This window comes from Tympanuchus pallidicinctus, unplaced genomic scaffold, assembly GCF_026119805.1.
Source record: "Tympanuchus pallidicinctus isolate F22 unplaced genomic scaffold, pur_lepc_1.0 scaffold18, whole genome shotgun sequence".
Taxonomy (NCBI): domain Eukaryota; kingdom Metazoa; phylum Chordata; class Aves; order Galliformes; family Phasianidae; genus Tympanuchus; species Tympanuchus pallidicinctus.
In genome coordinates, this window is record NW_026294699.1 from 11921879 (window position 1) to 11938446 (window position 16568).

Genomic DNA, 16568 nt, shown 5'->3' on the forward strand with positions numbered 1-16568 from the left:
CTCCTGCCATCCTGGCTGATACCACTTGGATTTACACTCGTTTTCAGGGACTGCTCTGTCTCCACTTCTGCCATTAGTGTCAGCACAGTGGTAAAATGTTGCTCCTCCAAGTTGTCTTCGTTTTCCTGTAAGGGCAGTTCATGCATCATTTGCGATAAAGGTTCTGATAGTTCAGCAAATGTTCAAAGAAAAATTGATGCTCTTTTGTGGCAAAAGGCCCAGTGCATAACTTTACATTTACTTGGGATAATGTGGCCTTGGATAACCGAGTCCCAGATTTAGTGTTGCAGGATAAAATGTCTGAGGGCTTATCCAACCTCAACCTCCCTTTTTAAATACTGTTATTTAATCCTGAGAAGTAGGCACAGGCATATCTGTGGTTGCAACCAGGCTTTCACTGCCAGCCAGTCTCTGGGTCCTAAACTGACTCATCAGTCAGAAAGATTAATAACTGCTCTGCTGGATGATTTCACTTGTTGTCATGGCACATATCCATTAATGGAAAACAAATATTCTCTGGAAAATGAAATGCAGATCTTGGTGCACTGGCCAGCCAAGTCCTTTTGGCTAAATGCTTACATTCAGCACGCGTTAAAGCATCCCTTCAAAGTGAGCACTTCAGGTTGCTTGGTGCATAGCAGTCTTTTTAGGTGTTTGTTTTTTTCTTTTCTTTTTCCCCCATTTGAAGGGATCTGTTCCTCCACATCTGGAGCTGCAGTGACTTTTTTTTTTTGCTGATAAAGAGTCTGTGGGAGAAGCTTTTTGGTGAGCTCTGCTTTCCAGCAGCAGTGCCTGCTGGTGCGTGCGGGAGGGCTGAGGGTGTGAGCAAAGAAGTGCAGGCATGCAGTGCAGGAAAGCTTGGTGTTACAGCAGCCTGAAGTGTTTAAAAAACAACCAACGTCCCCAAGGAGCTTTGGTACGCCGAATGTGTTGGTTAATTTAGTATTGAGTGCTTGTGCATGGCAGGCCTTCAGAAGTGGGAGAACTTTGGGTCTCTGAAGGCAGCTTCCCTCTCGAAGGCCTCTCTCTGCTCAGGAACTTGAACAGCACGCACCATCTGGCGTAATCATGGGAAAGGGGGATTGTGCTTTTTCCCTTCCACCCCCACTTCTTTCTCTCTCTTTCTCAAAAAAAAAAAAAAAAACAAAAAACAACCCAGGTTCAGTTCCTATAGGAGGACGGAGTTTCAGCTGTTTAGTTTGGGAAAGCTGCACCTGTAGGTGCTCTGCATCCCTGGCACGGCTGCTGAGCTTTGGGTTGGTTCCTTTGGGCTGCAAAGGCGAGCAGCACGGTACAACATGGAATATCTGTGATGCAGCAGACAGCCCTAATGAGTGTGAATCTCATTATGAATGGTTGATGGGCACTACAGCTGTAAACACTGACGTTGGCTTGGCTGGGAAGTATGTTCCAGTGTTGTGTGGCTCATGTAGCTTGCCAAGATAATAACTCAGCTGGGAGTACCTACAGAGAGAGCTGGGGGGAAGGAAGGGAAAGAACTTTTTGAAGAGGAACTTGTTACCAGTCTGGTTTAGAAGTACTCGTAAACATTGTTGAGAATCTTACTGCAACTGTGGCATTCCTAAGGAGGAAAAGAGATGCTAATTAAAAATGCCTGAACTTTTGTGTTACATTTGCTGATACTGATCTGTGCCTGCTTTTCTCATGTTAGGGCAGTGATGAAACTTGGGGCCTTTAACTATACAGTTTGTTGGTGTTTGTCACCGCTATGCAAGGTTTGCCCTCAAACTCTTCTACATGAAATAACATCCGTAATTTCATTCATTCATTCATTCACATGAGACAGGGTGACTGGATTTGGTGTTAGAACTGATTTTGTTTTTTTTATTCAATGAAGCAGTTTTGCATTTTGGCATTTGGGCCAGGATTTTCTGAATACAAAATAATTGGAATGCAGTTAACCACTTAAGGCTTTCCTTTCCTCCCAGGGAACATCTGAATAGAAATAGGTGTGACAATACCTCCGCTTGTGACTACTTTGAGCTGCTGTGTCTGTAGCACCCGCATTAGTTTTACTGTATATTTGTAAGTGGATGGGTGGTAGATGGAGGGATTTAGCATTTATTCGAGGCCTATCTAGAATAGAAGAGTTGCATGGGCATTCTTTTTTTCTTTTTAATTCAATCTCACTCATGTATAATAAATTCCACCCCCTTTCAGACCTACTCATGCACTTGGATTTCTAATGAAGAGCCCTGCATATTTATTCATGAGGATTAAAGGACTGTACAGATAGAGGCAGCTGGCTGAACTGTTTATTTATTTTTTTCCTCTCTCTAAATCTGCTGACCTCTGATCTGGAGCAAAGAGGAAACCATCCCTGATTGACTTTGACTGTTTGCAGACCGGGTTGGACAAAATGGCTCAGCTCCTTGTGGTTCGAAGACAGGATGTGGTGTCACTGAGTAGAGGCAGGAGGAGGAAGTGAGGCTGCATGTCTCCTGTTTCTGGCTTCTGAAAACAAAGCAGAAACCCTTACCCAACAACTGGTTCCCAGAGTTGGCCTTTAGCACTGCATCACTGCTGAGGCCTCTGGGCTCTGCTTGCAGCCTGCACTGTGGGCAGTGATGGCGGCTGTGGGTAATGATGGGTTTTGTTTCCCACAGGCTCTGCTGCTGCTGGGTGGCATTGCGCTCTCCTGCCTGGCTCTGGACCTGCTCTTCCTCTTGTTCTACTCCTTCTGGCTCTGCTGCCGCCACCGAAAGAGCGAAGAACACTTGAATGCCGACTGCTGCTGTACAGCATGGTGTGTCATCATCGCAACCCTGGTGTGCAGGTAAGGCTGTGAGGGATGCTTCTCTTCCATGGTGCAGGACATCCTGCATGCTGTTTTCATGTGGTGTGCTTGCCTGTGGTTAGTAATTGTTGGTCATTTCTTTTTCCCCTCTGTATTTGTGTGTTTTAAAGTATTTTCTTCCACTATACCACTTGCTGAAGTGCCTAATGATTTCAGCAGCGTGAAAAGGAATAGCTAATGTCCTGTTCTTTGATTCTGTGCAAGTGGTAAATCAGAGGCACTATCTCCTTGGGGGCTTAACGCTTAAGTTGAATGGGTCCAAAGTTCAAGGAATTGTCAGGTCTAGGTGGGGTGTCCACAAAGAACGACTATGGGGAAAGTGGATTATGAAGAAAGAGGCACAGATAGTTCTTTTGGGTCTGGGGGTGTTAGTTTTTGACTGGATGTGGACATGCAGGTGGAATCTGTGTAAGGCATTGCTGCATTTCATCTACAGCAACGTGCAGTGGTTGTTGGTGATGCTGCCAGTGTCAGCAGTGCTTCATGTTGTGACTGAACAACGGAAACTTTCGGAAGTGAAAACAGGAGAGTTAAGGAGCTGGTGGAGAGCACACACAGAAGACGTTAGAAGAGAGTTTGTTTGACACTCTGGTTTTTGGTCAACAAAGATGTAGTTCCCATCTCCCAGAAAGACAATGATGGGACATCTGAAAGTGGGAACATGCATGCAAATGTCAGGAAAGAACTTTGGATTTAATTTATCTGGACTTGAGAAGGGTGAGTTCTCTGGGATCCATGGGCATTTGCACTGAGTGCTGAGGTTTGGAGTGGTTTTTCTGTTGTTTTGTTTTTCGGGTTTTTTTTGCTGATTCCAAGCATCAGCTGCTCTTACCCAAGGTTTCAGGTGGTCTGATTTTCCCCTTTGCAGGTTTGAGAGCTGTCCCCTATTCATGAAGGAGATAACAATGACAAGCTTGCTTTTTTGTCATCTCATGGCTCACTATAATTGCTAATAGATCATGTTCTAGACCCACCTTTATGGAAGCAAGCATGTTCCTTGAAGGCCATGCTCAGCTTTTCAAGGGCTACTAATGGACTTCTGTATTTACTCTTTCAAGGTATATTTGAGAGACTAGAAAACCCCTGTCATACTGGAACAGAGCATAGATATCACTGTGCTGTGAGTTTAGCAAGCTGTGGATGGATTTGCCTATAAAGTCCAGGGCTCAGTGATTTGGAGACCTCATGCATTAGCAAATAATGCTGCCTTTGCACGGAGCTCTTTCTCCTGTGCTCTGCTGACTGCAAGAAAGTGCCTGGAATAAAAAGACAAACTGGAGAACAAGTCATAAAGAAGAAATCTCAACTTCAGTCACCTTTATTTTTAGTGATCTCAAGAGCTTCAACTGCATCCATTCCAATCCACTGAAAGCTCTGTGGTTCTAACCCTTTCTTACAGAAGCTCTAACTGATGCTATTTATAGTGGTGTTGCTGTTACAGGCACTTGTTAGCTATTGTTATGCAGCATTTGTGTCCAAGACAGCTGCTGCAGTGTGGTAGTTCTGTTTGTTTTTCATTGTAGGCAAGGTTGAAAAGGAGGAATTCTGCATATCTCCCAAATTTGTGTGTGAGACAATTTAAAGTTGGAAGGTCAGCATTTAAATTCTGGTGAGACTGATGCAATTCCCAGTCATGGCCGCAAGCTGGGAAGCATTTTAGGCTCACTCTAAATCTAACCAATTGGTTTACATCCTTAGTGTACCATTTGTTTTAGCAAGTATTAAATCCAGGAGTATCCTAACAATTAAGATTCTACTGGAATCTGAGGTGGTATTGCATGAATACTCGTTTTAGTCCATTTTGTTTTATAAAAGTTCCCCACTGACGTTGGTTTGTTTTGTGATAGCAGGGTGATGCCACCTGTGGGAGCTGAAAGTGCTGCCTGAGTGCTGCTGCTCTCCTGTGGGACTGAGCTCTGTGTTCATCCCCTCTCCCAGCAGCTGGACATGACAGTGCCCTTGAACTGATGACTTTGGGCTGTCTGCACTCAATGTCTGTCTGGGGTGCAAAAACAGCTCCCAACAAGCATGGAATCTATTCTGTGCTAGTGGGAAATCCCAGTTAAATACCAAGAGTCAAAGATCAGCCAACTGGATGTATCCTGTCCTGGCTGTGCATGACACACAGCAGAACTGCCTGACCAGCAGATGCTGTGATGTTCCAGTGAGTGGGAATAAGGCTCTCCTGAACACCTGTCTGTGGCAGCAGGCTGACCTGGGAGGCAGTTTGTATGGCTGTTTGCAAGTGAACAAAGGTAGCTTGGATGCTCAAGCAGCCAGAGGATCCAGGCAGGCTGGGCTGGTCTGTTCAAGTTCCATGAAGTGGATTGTTGGCTTCCTAGCTGAAAACTAATTAACTGTTTGAGCCCAGCCATGCCTAATACATGCTTATCTAAGTTGTGGGTGATCCCTGAGGGCTGTTTGTGAATCTTTCTGAGTACTGCATCACTGTGCATCACCGTTTTCTAATGACTCTGTATTTCCTGCTGAGCAAAGGGGGGAATGCTGAGCCAGCAGGAAGGCAGAACTAGTTAACTGGAGTTCTGCAGCAAACTGTCTCCCTAGTGAGTCTTCCCAGTTGCTTGAACCACAAAGCTGCAGGATGGACTTGCCTAGATTATTCCTTGAGAAGTGAGTTCATTTCTAGTCCTTAGTAATTTCCATCAGCTTCTGTGTATGGGGAGTTGTCATCTCATATAAATCATCTCATCCTCAAGTACCTGTAGGTCACAGTAATGCTCCCAGAAGGAAGCTCTGCTATGAAGGCAGGTAGGAAGCTTCCTGGAGAGAATACCTAAAAGAAATGGGTACAAATAGGTGGCGAAATCTTGCTTTCTCAAGTGCCAGTAATAGCACTTTCCCTTGGTGCTAAAGTGCAAGGTGGTAATTAGACAGACAAATTAACATTCCTCCTGAGAACATGAAGTCTAAAAAGGGCTCTCCTTATGAAGTTCCTGTAATTAAAGCTGACTTGGTGTAGTTAGATTATTCATTTCTAAGGATGTGATGTGAATGGCTAGTGCTCATCTTCTCAGACTGGTGATTGAACATCCACAGGGGTTTTCTCTGTGTGCAGCGTGTGTTACGACTGGAAGATCTCTACAGCAGCAGGCACGAATATGTTCTCCCTGTCAGATTAATGCTCTGCTGTTCATATATACCTTTTGTAATCCATAAAACATTTTTTTTGTGGGTGACATTGCAAAGTAATTTGGAATTGCAGTTGATTTCTTTTTCTTGTCTCTTTATTACGGCATGTCCTAAGCTCACACAACTCTTGCATGCAAATAATAGGAAGGCTGTGTCCTCAGGGAAATTCTGCTGTGAGCTTTTCAGGAAAAGAGAGGGAAATGTGTGGTTTTTTTTTTCTGCAGACTTGAATTTCTTGGGCCTTGCTGTAAAGCAGCACTGAAGTGCTGCAACATGCAGTAATTGAAATCATACTGTTGTCTCTATGAATTAAAGTCACAGCCTGCTGCTGTTCTCTCTCATGGCTTAACCCTTTAAAGAACTGTTACAGTACATAGGCAATAGGAATGAGAGTGTTCATCTCAGAAATGCACATTTTTCTCATATTAATATATACAGGTTTCCTAAAACTTAGTGAAATGAGCAAGCCAAGCAGCAGGAGCTATTTATTAAATGACCCGTAAAAGCTTGGGGGATGGATTTTCAGATTCTTATTTAAAAGACTGTTGAGAAGGAAGGCAGAGAGAGGTAGGGGTGCTGGAAGGAGCAGGGGACTGACACAAGTCTGGGAGGAAGAACTGGGGGTGGGATGGTGAAGAATGGGGAGGTGATGTGCGTGTTGGGGAGGTGAGTGCAACAGGAATGGCAATAGCAGCAGCAGAGGTGACTTTCTTATGCAAGTGTTGAAAATGTGTTGGAGTCGTATCATCTGGAGGGTGCTAGGGTGGAAAAAAAGCTTTGTCATTCAGGATTGTTGGTCTTGTATCCAGGCTGCATGACAGAAATGCAGGCATTGGGCGATGATTTTGTCATGTGAATGGTATCTGCTATAGCTGAGGCTGCAGAACCTTCCAGGGTTTGTGTATGGAAACACGTGATCTGTCTTGGCCTCAAGGGCTTATGCTGTTGGGTCACAATAAGTATATCTGTTTTTACTTTAAAAGACTGAGCTCTGATGAAAGAGAGCCCCTGTTTCTTTTTAATCAAATAAAAATATAGTTAAAAACGAGTGCAAATCCTTAAATCTGCTTTAAACAATAGCAGCTTTTTACCTGTGTGTGTGTGTAGGCAGGGATTTGAAACAACTGTTGGATGTAGGTGAGGCCAAATACTTACAGAAAGCTAAATACCATGCAGTTCTCCCATTGCCTGGCTTTTCCTAGCACAGTGTGAGGGCAGAGCTGGCTTTTGCTGGGCTGTAATGTGGTAATTAATCTTGCATGTAGACTCTAGTGAACATATCGCATGCGTGTCCAGGGGAATTTGTTACTTGAATTAAATGCCTTTTATCCCCAATTCCTGTTGCTGTCTTGCTGCCTTATAGGAGTCATGCCTGTGACTAGCTGGCTGTGGGCAGCTGAAGTTGGTAATGCAGGGCTGAGCAGAAAGCCTGTGAGGATGGCTGCTGGGCAGTGCTGCCTCTGCTTTGGCAGAGTCTCCAGTCAGTTCCTGTGATGGTAGCACTGCATGCTGAGCACATTTGACCACACTGGCTGAGGTACCTACCTGTATCGTGGTGTTATGGACAAAATGACTGCAGCGTGCTGCTTCTGAGCCTCTTCCACCAAACTGTGCTGCTGTGCTGGAATACCAAGAACCGAGCAGCGGGGTTCAGCCTGTGCTGAAAGAATAGCATTCTAGTAACTGGAACAGGATGAATAACATTGCTTACAATTTAAAGGGTCTGAATCTGCATATTCAGTGTCAGGAATGTCCCAAGTTTTATTTGGTTGTAAAAGCAGCTGCTAAAGTTTTTGTGCTGCTCTGGACAGCAGATTTGTCTGAGTTTGTTGGCTCTGATACAGGGCTAGGGAAATTCAAGTTACAAGTTTGTAATTGCAGCGATGAGGTGCTGAGTTGCCTTATCCTAAACATGGACATATTTCAGAATCTACATTATTTTTCAGCGGTCAGGGAGTGTTGGTTTCTTTTTGTTGTTGTTGTTTTTTGTTTTCTTAATCCCCATCACCTGCAATATAAAGCTGCTGCCAGGGAGCAAGGCGGAAAACTTTTCTCTTTCATTATTGGCATCATTGGCATTATGAAAATATTTGAGGAAAGGTGTTTGTGAAGAAAGACTCCATTCTTGTATTACCCCCAAATATTAACGAGGGGAGGGGGGGGGGGGGGGGGGAAACAAGGCATGGGCAGGAAAGCTGGGTGCTGTGTTCCTGCAGGAGAGGAGTGACAGCTGAAGCAGTGGTTTGGACTGCAGGCTGTGTGTGCCAGAGCAAAGCTAGGCAAGTGACTGTCAGCCAGGCAGAGCCCACCCTGGCCTGTGTGGGTGCATTTCCCATCTGGATGGTGGTGGTGCTGGTGACCCTTCCTGTCAAAATAAAGGCACTGTGCTTCCCCTGAAAGCTGTTGTCTCACTTGCTTCCTTCCTCTTGTTTATCTCCTTCAAACCAGCCCTGTGAGTGCTGTGCTGTAACACAAACTTGTTGTGAAGAAACTGTTTAATCCAGGGAATCTTTAATTTATGCAAAACAACAACAACAAAAAACCACAACACAAAACCTGTCCTCCACCCTCCGCACCACCACTGCCTTCCTTTCTTGTAGCCCAATCTTAGTGTCTTGAGAACCATCTCAGAAAAGAGTCTGAATATTCTGAAGCCAAATGTGAGATGAGAACAGGAAATTGGTGCCTTGATTGACTTACCCCTGAGTTTAGTTGTATGATCCCTTCACAAGCTCTTTCTTTCTCTGTTATTAAGGGGAAAAAAAAGGGCTTGGGGAATGGTGAGTTCCTGCAGTGATGCCTTAATAAAAAGGTATTGCTGACTTGCCTGGTTGTAACTCATCCACAGGATCTTCTTCCTGTAAGTGAGGTTTAAGCTAATATGGTTTACTCCATAATTAGGGTGGACTAATGTGTGTGGACAGTTACAGCAAATGAGCTGATAGGTGGTAATTTGCTAAACAGCTGGAGTTGAATTGTCCACAAGCTTGAAATTCACTTGCTTAAAAATAAATAAGCTTTTTGGCCAAGTAAGTTATTAAGCTTTGCTTCCCAATTATCTAAATCAATACAACACAAATGCTTCTGATGGGAAGATAAATTAAGAAATAAGTCTGAACATCTACTGTCAGGCTGTGGAAAGGACATGGAAAATGGATCTTAAAGATCCATCATTGTGGACAAGTAGTTACTGCAAGCTCTATATGTTCTTCCCTTAAAAATATAATGAAATAATCTGTATTTCATGTCCAGAGAAGGCTTGGATGTGGTGCCATAGCAATGGTAGCACTCATTTCTCTTGCAGGAGCCACTGGAGGGCACCTTGACTGGTTGGATTTCTACTTGCCCATGTTTAGGGCTGAGCTCTCTAATGGTTCTTTAACAGATTGACCACAAATAAAATGTACTTACTGAGAAGGGGTGGTTTGTCACATGTGCTGTATAGGCAGTTATTAGCTGCATGGGAAGTGCACACATTTACAGGGGATTTTTTGTGTGTGGTCGCTGGGGAGCGTGACTGCCTCCAGCTGCTCTTTGTGGAGGCACAAAGAGGGGCTGCAGCATCCCCTTCTGTCAAAGTCTCTGACGTGACTATGCAAGAACTAACGTGACTTACCTGGTAGAGGTAAGCAGCGTGTTACATTGCTGCCCTTTAGCTTGAACTGTATCCTGTCTTGCATTTTTTTTTTCCTCTGCAGTGCTGGAATTGCTGTTGGCTTCTATGGGAATGGAGAGACAAGTGATGGCATCCACAGGCTGACGTACTCCCTACGCCACGCAAACCGCACTGTGGCAGGTGTCCAGGACCGGGTGAGCACGAAAGCAAATGGGTAGTGTGGGAATGGGCAGCCTCAGCACTTCTCTTGAATCTGGCTGTGTGTGTATCTCTGCCTTTTTTTTTTTTTTTTTTTTTTTTGCTAGCTTCTGAGCTTAGAGATGTGCTAAAATTTCCATTAATGGAGCGATGCTTTCTTCAGCTCTTCTAAAAATATCAAAGCAAACACAGCTCGTTAAACGAAGTCTTCTCTTTGCGATTGTGCCTGTTTTAAAAACAGCTTCTGATCAGCTCTATTCCATGGACGTGGAGGCAGGCCAAGGCAGACAAATCTGTTAGCAAAAAGGATCACTTGGGCACAATTGGTTGTTCCTGTGTTACATCAAATGTCATTAGCTCTTTCTGCAACCTTGATGGCTACTAACCTCTTAACCTCATGGCATGGTAACCTTCAACAGATGTCCTTCTGCTAGACTTGATTGCAGTCATTTTTAACCTGTTTTAGGAGTAAGGTGAATGTCTTATTTGGGGAAAAAAAAAATTGTATTCCCAGCCTTAGTGGCTGTGTTCTGGGTTTGTGTAGTTCTGCTGTTTATCTTGATATGGAAAATAGCATTTAAACTACATTAAAACAGATGGTATAGAACTATTTGCTTATGGGTGGGGTTTGAAGGGTAAGCAGTCTGAGCCTCTTCAAACAGAATAATTGGAATCTGTCCATAATTTGCTAATAAGGATGAATTCTCTTTTACTTCCTTGCCTTCTCATCCTTTCCCTTTGCCATACTACAGGTGCTAGATACCACAGTGGCCCTGAACCAAACAGCAGAGCCAAACCTGCTCATCCTGGAGGAGATGTTTGCAAAGCAGACAGACCACTTGCACGTTATCCAGAAACTGCAAAGTCTCTTGGATGATTTGGTCAGGCAAACAACTGAGATCCCCTTCTGGAAGAATGAAGAGCTATCTCTGGAGGAGCTGGCAATTCAGATTGACCTCTATGACTGGTACAGGTGTGCAGCACCCTGTTAGTATAGTGATTGTGGCATTTGTTTTGCAACAATGATGTGTTGTGTCTGTTCTGTGGGGCTGAGCCAAAGGCTGTTTATTGCTGTAGGTGCTCTTGGCTCACTCAGCTGACTTCATTATACAGCAAAACTGCAGTCAGTTCGAATCAAAATACATGACAGCAACTTTTTTCTTAAGAGTGTTGATTACTAACTGAAGGGAAACATATTTTCAATGTAAAAGATTGGTTGCTTGTGCCCTAGTACAAGGAGAGAAGTTGTATGGCACATTAACTTGAATGAAGTAGGAATGTAGACTTGTTCCACGTGTTAACATCACACACTATCGTTTCTTTTTATTGAAGTTATTGAATAAAAGATAACACCAACTGTATTTCACAAAAGGAAACCTTTGTCCACACATTTGAATCAACTGAAGTGTTTCTGACAAACATGTAGTAAGTTCAGGAAGCTGCAGTGCTCCTTCTTTACCTGATGGTGTCCAGCAGCATGTGGCTTTTGTACTAGAGTAATGTTAGTGGTCTCACTTCTCAATAACTGTATGCTAATCATGTTGTTTAAATGCATTTGCCTCCCTGGACTCTTGGCACAACAAATAGCCAGTGACCTCTGAAAAGTAATAATTAGCAGCGGCTTTTCAAAGAAAACAAGGGCTGAGTTTGTTTTCTTGTTGTTTTTCACTACAAGAAATTCGGACTACTTGAACTGTCCCTTTCATACATCAGTTCTCCTTTGCTGACTGTGTTTTTATTTGCTGCAGGTGGCTCGGATACCTGGGCCTGCTCCTGTTCCATGTTCTGATATGTTTGTTGGTGCTCTTTGGGCTCATCAGAAACTCCAGGGCCATTCTTATGGGGTAAGTTCTGACTCAGGGACAGCACGTAAGGAATGCAAGTGCCTGCTAGTTTAAACCTCTAGTCTGTTGTCAATTGATTTCAAGGACTTCTGAGGCTGAACCGTTTAAATCTGCCTCTTAATGCAGAGTACCTTTGTAGAGCATTGCTCTGTGGTTTGAAATAGGGCTACATGTGGGAGATGTTCACAGGAAGGAGCTGTACAGCTCTATGATACTGTTCTGCCTGTTTTCACATCAAAAGCAACCAACTCATCTGGACAGCAGCGTGCCTTCTGCTGGGCAGCACTGGTAGCCTCTGTTTGCTTGGGAGTCAGCTGGGAAATAGTAATGTGAACATCCTCCCTTAGATTTACAGGCTGTGGAAGTCGTCTTTAATTCTCTACAGTGGTGAAGATGTTTGCTAATGGATGATAAGCACTGCCTGTGTTTGCACAGCCTAGTAGCATGCCTTTTGTGTCACAATCTGATCCTCTTTACCTTTGGTTGTCACACCTGAAGAGACTTTACAGAGAACACGCAATGGTTTGTACAGTTATAAGAAGTCTTGTTGCTATGTTACTGCAATATTAATGTGTATCTGTTTCTACAAAGCACTGCAAATGCTGCCACGCTCAAGCCCCATTACAAGAAAAAAGTGATCCTCTCCCCGTGTTGCAGCTTGGTTTAGTTTGGCATGTTTGGCAAATATACCAGTGTCATAAACACAATGAGAGTTCGACAGCTGACATAGCCAAGATTTTGTCCTGGTGTGTGATGGTACCATTAATAATTGAAACGCATATTCAGATTTATTATTTGCCAGATGACTTCATACCTGGCAGGTGATGCAGACAAAGGTCCAAGTGTACGCACAGATGGTAAACCCAGAGTTGAAATTAGAAACTCATTCCCTCTTGCCAGAAGTTCGTTTTAAGGCATTTCCCCAAGGGAGGACATGGCATAGAGAAGCAAGTGTGTCAGAGCCAAGCAATATGGTGAAATGCCAGTTTTAGACCTTTGAGCCAAGCAATCAGCTGCTGACCCAGTCATCTTCATTTAAAGGAAAATAAAAACTGTGTCACGTTGAACAGGTAACTGTGCCTAGCTGAAGGCACCAAGCAGTGCTGTCCTTATGTAGCAGGCCGCTTTGCTCTGGAGTGCTCCACAGGATCTGCGAGGCTCTGTGGCTGTTGCAAAGGTGAATCCCCATTCTGTGCCTGGCTCTCTCCCTGGGCTGTGTGGGGTACTTGGGTGGTGTTCAGGTGCTCACAGCTTGACACCAAAGTCCAACACAGGCCAAGTATTCCCTCCATTATCTATAGACAATACAGTGCTTACAGCCTTGTTCTGGAAACAGAAGGAATTTGCTCAATTCTCAGTCACTGCATTTTCATGGGTTGTTTGTTAGTTTGCTGTGATCTGTTGTGTGCTTTTGGTGTTCCCTTTTTTCTTTTTATGCAGATATATGGGGCTGTTGTTCTCTGAATATCTTTCCCATGTGGAAAGTCATGTCCACAGTGAGAATAGCCCAAGTGACAGGAATGCAGTCATTCATCTGCCAATCTGCCATTCCCTTGACTGCCTCTGTGCCTTTGACTTCCTTGCTTGGAGCTGACCAAAGACTTTTCTTCTAGCTTAGTCTTCCTCCTGCTGAGGCCCCTGGGCCAAGAAGCAATGGAACCAAAAACTGGACATTAACTTTTCAGGTTGCTGCCGTCTGCAGCACATAAAATGGGATGGTTTATCTGAAGATGCAGTGACTGTTAATTTCTTGAGTTTGGTAATTACTTTGAATTGCAGATAATGCATTTTGTGATGGGATCTGGTTAGCTTGAGATGAGAGTTTCTACATCTGCCACCTGTCTGTCTGTCTCCTACAGGGTATGCTTGCTTGGGGTGTTTGCCCTGATTGTCAGCTGGGGGTCCTTGGGTCTGGAGCTGGCTGTTGCTGTGGTAAGTGGCTCTGGTTCAATTCCCATTCACTTCTTGCTGCAGGTTTATCAGACACAAGATTAAGCAGCCATTAGTACATGTTATGCACTGTTCTATTGTGTGTCTTGTTCTAGGTAGCTGTCCTAGTAACTTGCTCTATGAGAATTACACAGCTCCTTAGTGATGGGGTGCAGTGTCTTGTACTTCAGCACTGCTGAGGCTGCCTAAAGCTGTACTAGTGGGAATGACAGTGAGGCTTCAGCACCTGAAACCTCCCTGCAGTGGAAGATTCCCTGATGTTAACCTGGCTCAGCTGCTATTTTATATTGGTGTTCTTTGATGTTCCTTTTCCCTTTTGTCCTGCCTCTTCCTAGGGCTCCAGTGACTTCTGTATTAACCCGGATGCTTACATCTCCAAAGTGGTTGAAGAGAACGCAGTGCTTAGTGCTGGTAAGTCTTGGGGCTGGCTTTGGCACAGGTGCTGTGGCTCTGCTGTCACGTAGGAGTGTGGCAATGGCTGAGAACTTGTGGCTGTACCCAGCTCCCAGCAGCCAGCTGTGGGAAAAACAGATGTGTGTGGAGCTTTGGAAAACCCCCGTTCTTTCAAAAAATGCTTTTATGCACCAGTCAGAAGTGTATGCATACATCCTTTTATCATCATTAATAATAATAATAGTAGTAATTTTTCTGTCAGAAGAGCCTTCAGACTCTTTCTTTCTGGCCCTCAGGCAAAAATAACTGATAAGGTGGATCAGCAGAAGTCCCTGGTTTATTTAAATTGAGTGCCCTGGGTCTTTTTTTCTCCTCTTCTAAGCAATGGAACTGTGGCAATATCAGTTTGTAGTTTGAGTTGTCATTTTTTTTTTTAGGTTTCCTTTTGTCTGTATTCCAGCATCTAATGTATTTATTTTCTAATTTGTTATTAACAAATACATGTATCAATTTTTCTCTTCATGGTGTTTATAAATAGGAGTCTTTTGAAAGCTAATTTAAAGAATAAATGAACAGAATCAGAAGGAAAGAAATATGAATTTCCCTTTCACTGTAAATGCAGTATTTGAATTGCTTTGTTTACCCCCTTCCACTTAAAGCCAAATGCCTGCATCACAGCAGCATTCAACTGAAGCACTGATGGATGGATTCTGTATTTGTCACTCCTAATTTAGGCTGAAGTGGTTGGTGAGATGAGGGGTGCCTCCAATCTGGGCCTTGGGGGCAAAAGTGATGTTCAGAATTGTGGCTTAACACAAACGTGGTTGACTGCTCACCAGCAGAGATAATACTAAAAAGGAAAAGTACTTTGCAGGACTGAGTTTGCTTCTTGGCTAACAAAGTTACCTTCTCTCCTACCCTGTTTTCTCCCTGATGGACCCTGTATGTATTTCTGATGGTAAAACACAAATAAGCTGTGACCCTGATTTGTGTCACATGTAAGCCACGTTCTTTACTGGTTCTCATTTGCTTGGAACGTGAACATCTTTGCTTTTCATACTGAAAGTCTGGTGTTACTGCTGTGCACTTGGCCAAGTGCTGTGTAACTGATAGGGAATTAGGTATGTGGCTATGGCTGAGGATGCAGGGACTTGAAGCCATCAGAAATATTGATGTCTGGAGGCAAAATGTATTATGAAAGAATACATACATGCAAGTTGGTAGTATCACCCGGCAGATTATTCTTAGAGTGCTTTATTTATTGATTCTTTGGAAGGGAAAGGGGAGAGCCTGGCAGCTCACTACAGAAGGGTCTTTGTAACAAAGAAATTCAGAGCAGGGAGTGAAATGTTTAATGCGTTGTGTGAAGTGAAAATCCTTCCTTTGTTACAAGAGTGGCTTCAGGTAGCAGCTAGTCTCCTTTTTGGTCTAGAAGGCAAACAGGCCATGGAGGCCAGAGGAAAATACCAGACACTGGTGGCAGTCATGCTGTGTTAACTCAATAACCCAAAACTGTGTGTGTAGTAACAACTTGGTTGACCCTAAATTCCAAGGAGGAAACCTCTCCTTGCTCCTTTTCCATTTCTTCTGCCCTTATCAGCTTGGCTCCAGCAGTTTTTTTGCTCATCGGTACCATTCCCATGGGGTTCCTGTGGGTCTGGCATCCCCATCCCTCCTGCTTCCCCCAGCAGGGTCAGTCATTTCCCAGAATGAAAGAAGGCTCTGTTCCAGCAGCGCCACCAGCTGTAGCAGTTGCTAAGGCTCCATAAATAACAGCAAATGGGGCTGAGCAAGATGCTGAGGAGGAGGAAGAGCAGGTGCTGTCATTGGCCTGAGCTGGAAGGGTGGCTTCTTCAAGGGCTGCCAGCACATCAGCTCACTGCTGCTAGGAACCATTCAGCATTCACAAGCACCTTTCCTTGTTTTTTCGGAAGGAAATTGGTCTTCCTTCTGAGCCTGCCATAGCACTGGGCAGCTGGTGGGGAGGTGGTCACATATTCTGCCTTCCCATGTGAGTTTTTACTGTTCTTATGATCAGGAAGCTATGGAAATAACTCTTGGTTGCCCATGTCGTGGAATATCCTGTGCACCTGAGCAGGAAGAAGGGCCACAATGCAAGGACTGTTGTGTGGAACTGTTTAGAGACATCCTAACTTCAACAGTGGCTCTTCTAATAGCGTTAAAAGATGCCAGCATTTACTTTAAGCTTCTCATACACTTGGCTGTGGACTGTGGCAACTGCTTTGTCATCAGTTGAGCTCTGTCTACAGGAGGGACAAGTTCGAGGATGCAGGATCAGCAGCTGAGAGCCAGAAGCAGCCCTGTCCTCCTAGGGGAAGCTGCCCTGCTGGAAAGATCCCAGTTCCAGTGCTCAGACTTGTCACACACTCTCATTTGGTGCAGTATGGATGGATGAGGCAGAAATACTTGGGCTGTTCCACTTAGTTTCACCAGAGTGCAACCTATTGTGAATTTTTCAGTTCAGAAAACAGATTGCTTAAAAAAAAAAAAAAAGCATTAGTTGAAGGAGAGACTCAAATAGTTCATGGAAGAAAAATCTGTTGAGAGTTGCTGTACAGGCAGAAACTACATTTAGCTT

At 44.1% G+C, this 16568-nt stretch overlaps 1 protein-coding gene across 7 annotated transcripts in view; it reads left to right on the forward strand.

Annotated features, from left to right (window-relative positions):
• The window catches only part of TTYH3 (tweety family member 3), a 75661-nt gene that overhangs the window by 31291 nt on the left and 27802 nt on the right, over window positions 1-16568 (forward strand). For all 7 annotated transcript variants that reach the window (XR_008205878.1, XM_052679430.1, XM_052679425.1 and 4 more), the window contains exons 2-7: window positions 2628-2797; window positions 9667-9778; window positions 10535-10755; window positions 11531-11626; window positions 13486-13558; window positions 13912-13987. Coding sequence is in view for 6 of the 7 variants with exons in the window: in XM_052679430.1 (XP_052535390.1) it covers window positions 2628-2797; window positions 9667-9778; window positions 10535-10755; window positions 11531-11626; window positions 13486-13558; window positions 13912-13987 (748 nt within the window). In the remaining variant the exon portion in view is untranslated. The remainder of the gene's footprint in view (window positions 1-2627; window positions 2798-9666; window positions 9779-10534; window positions 10756-11530; window positions 11627-13485; window positions 13559-13911; window positions 13988-16568) is intronic.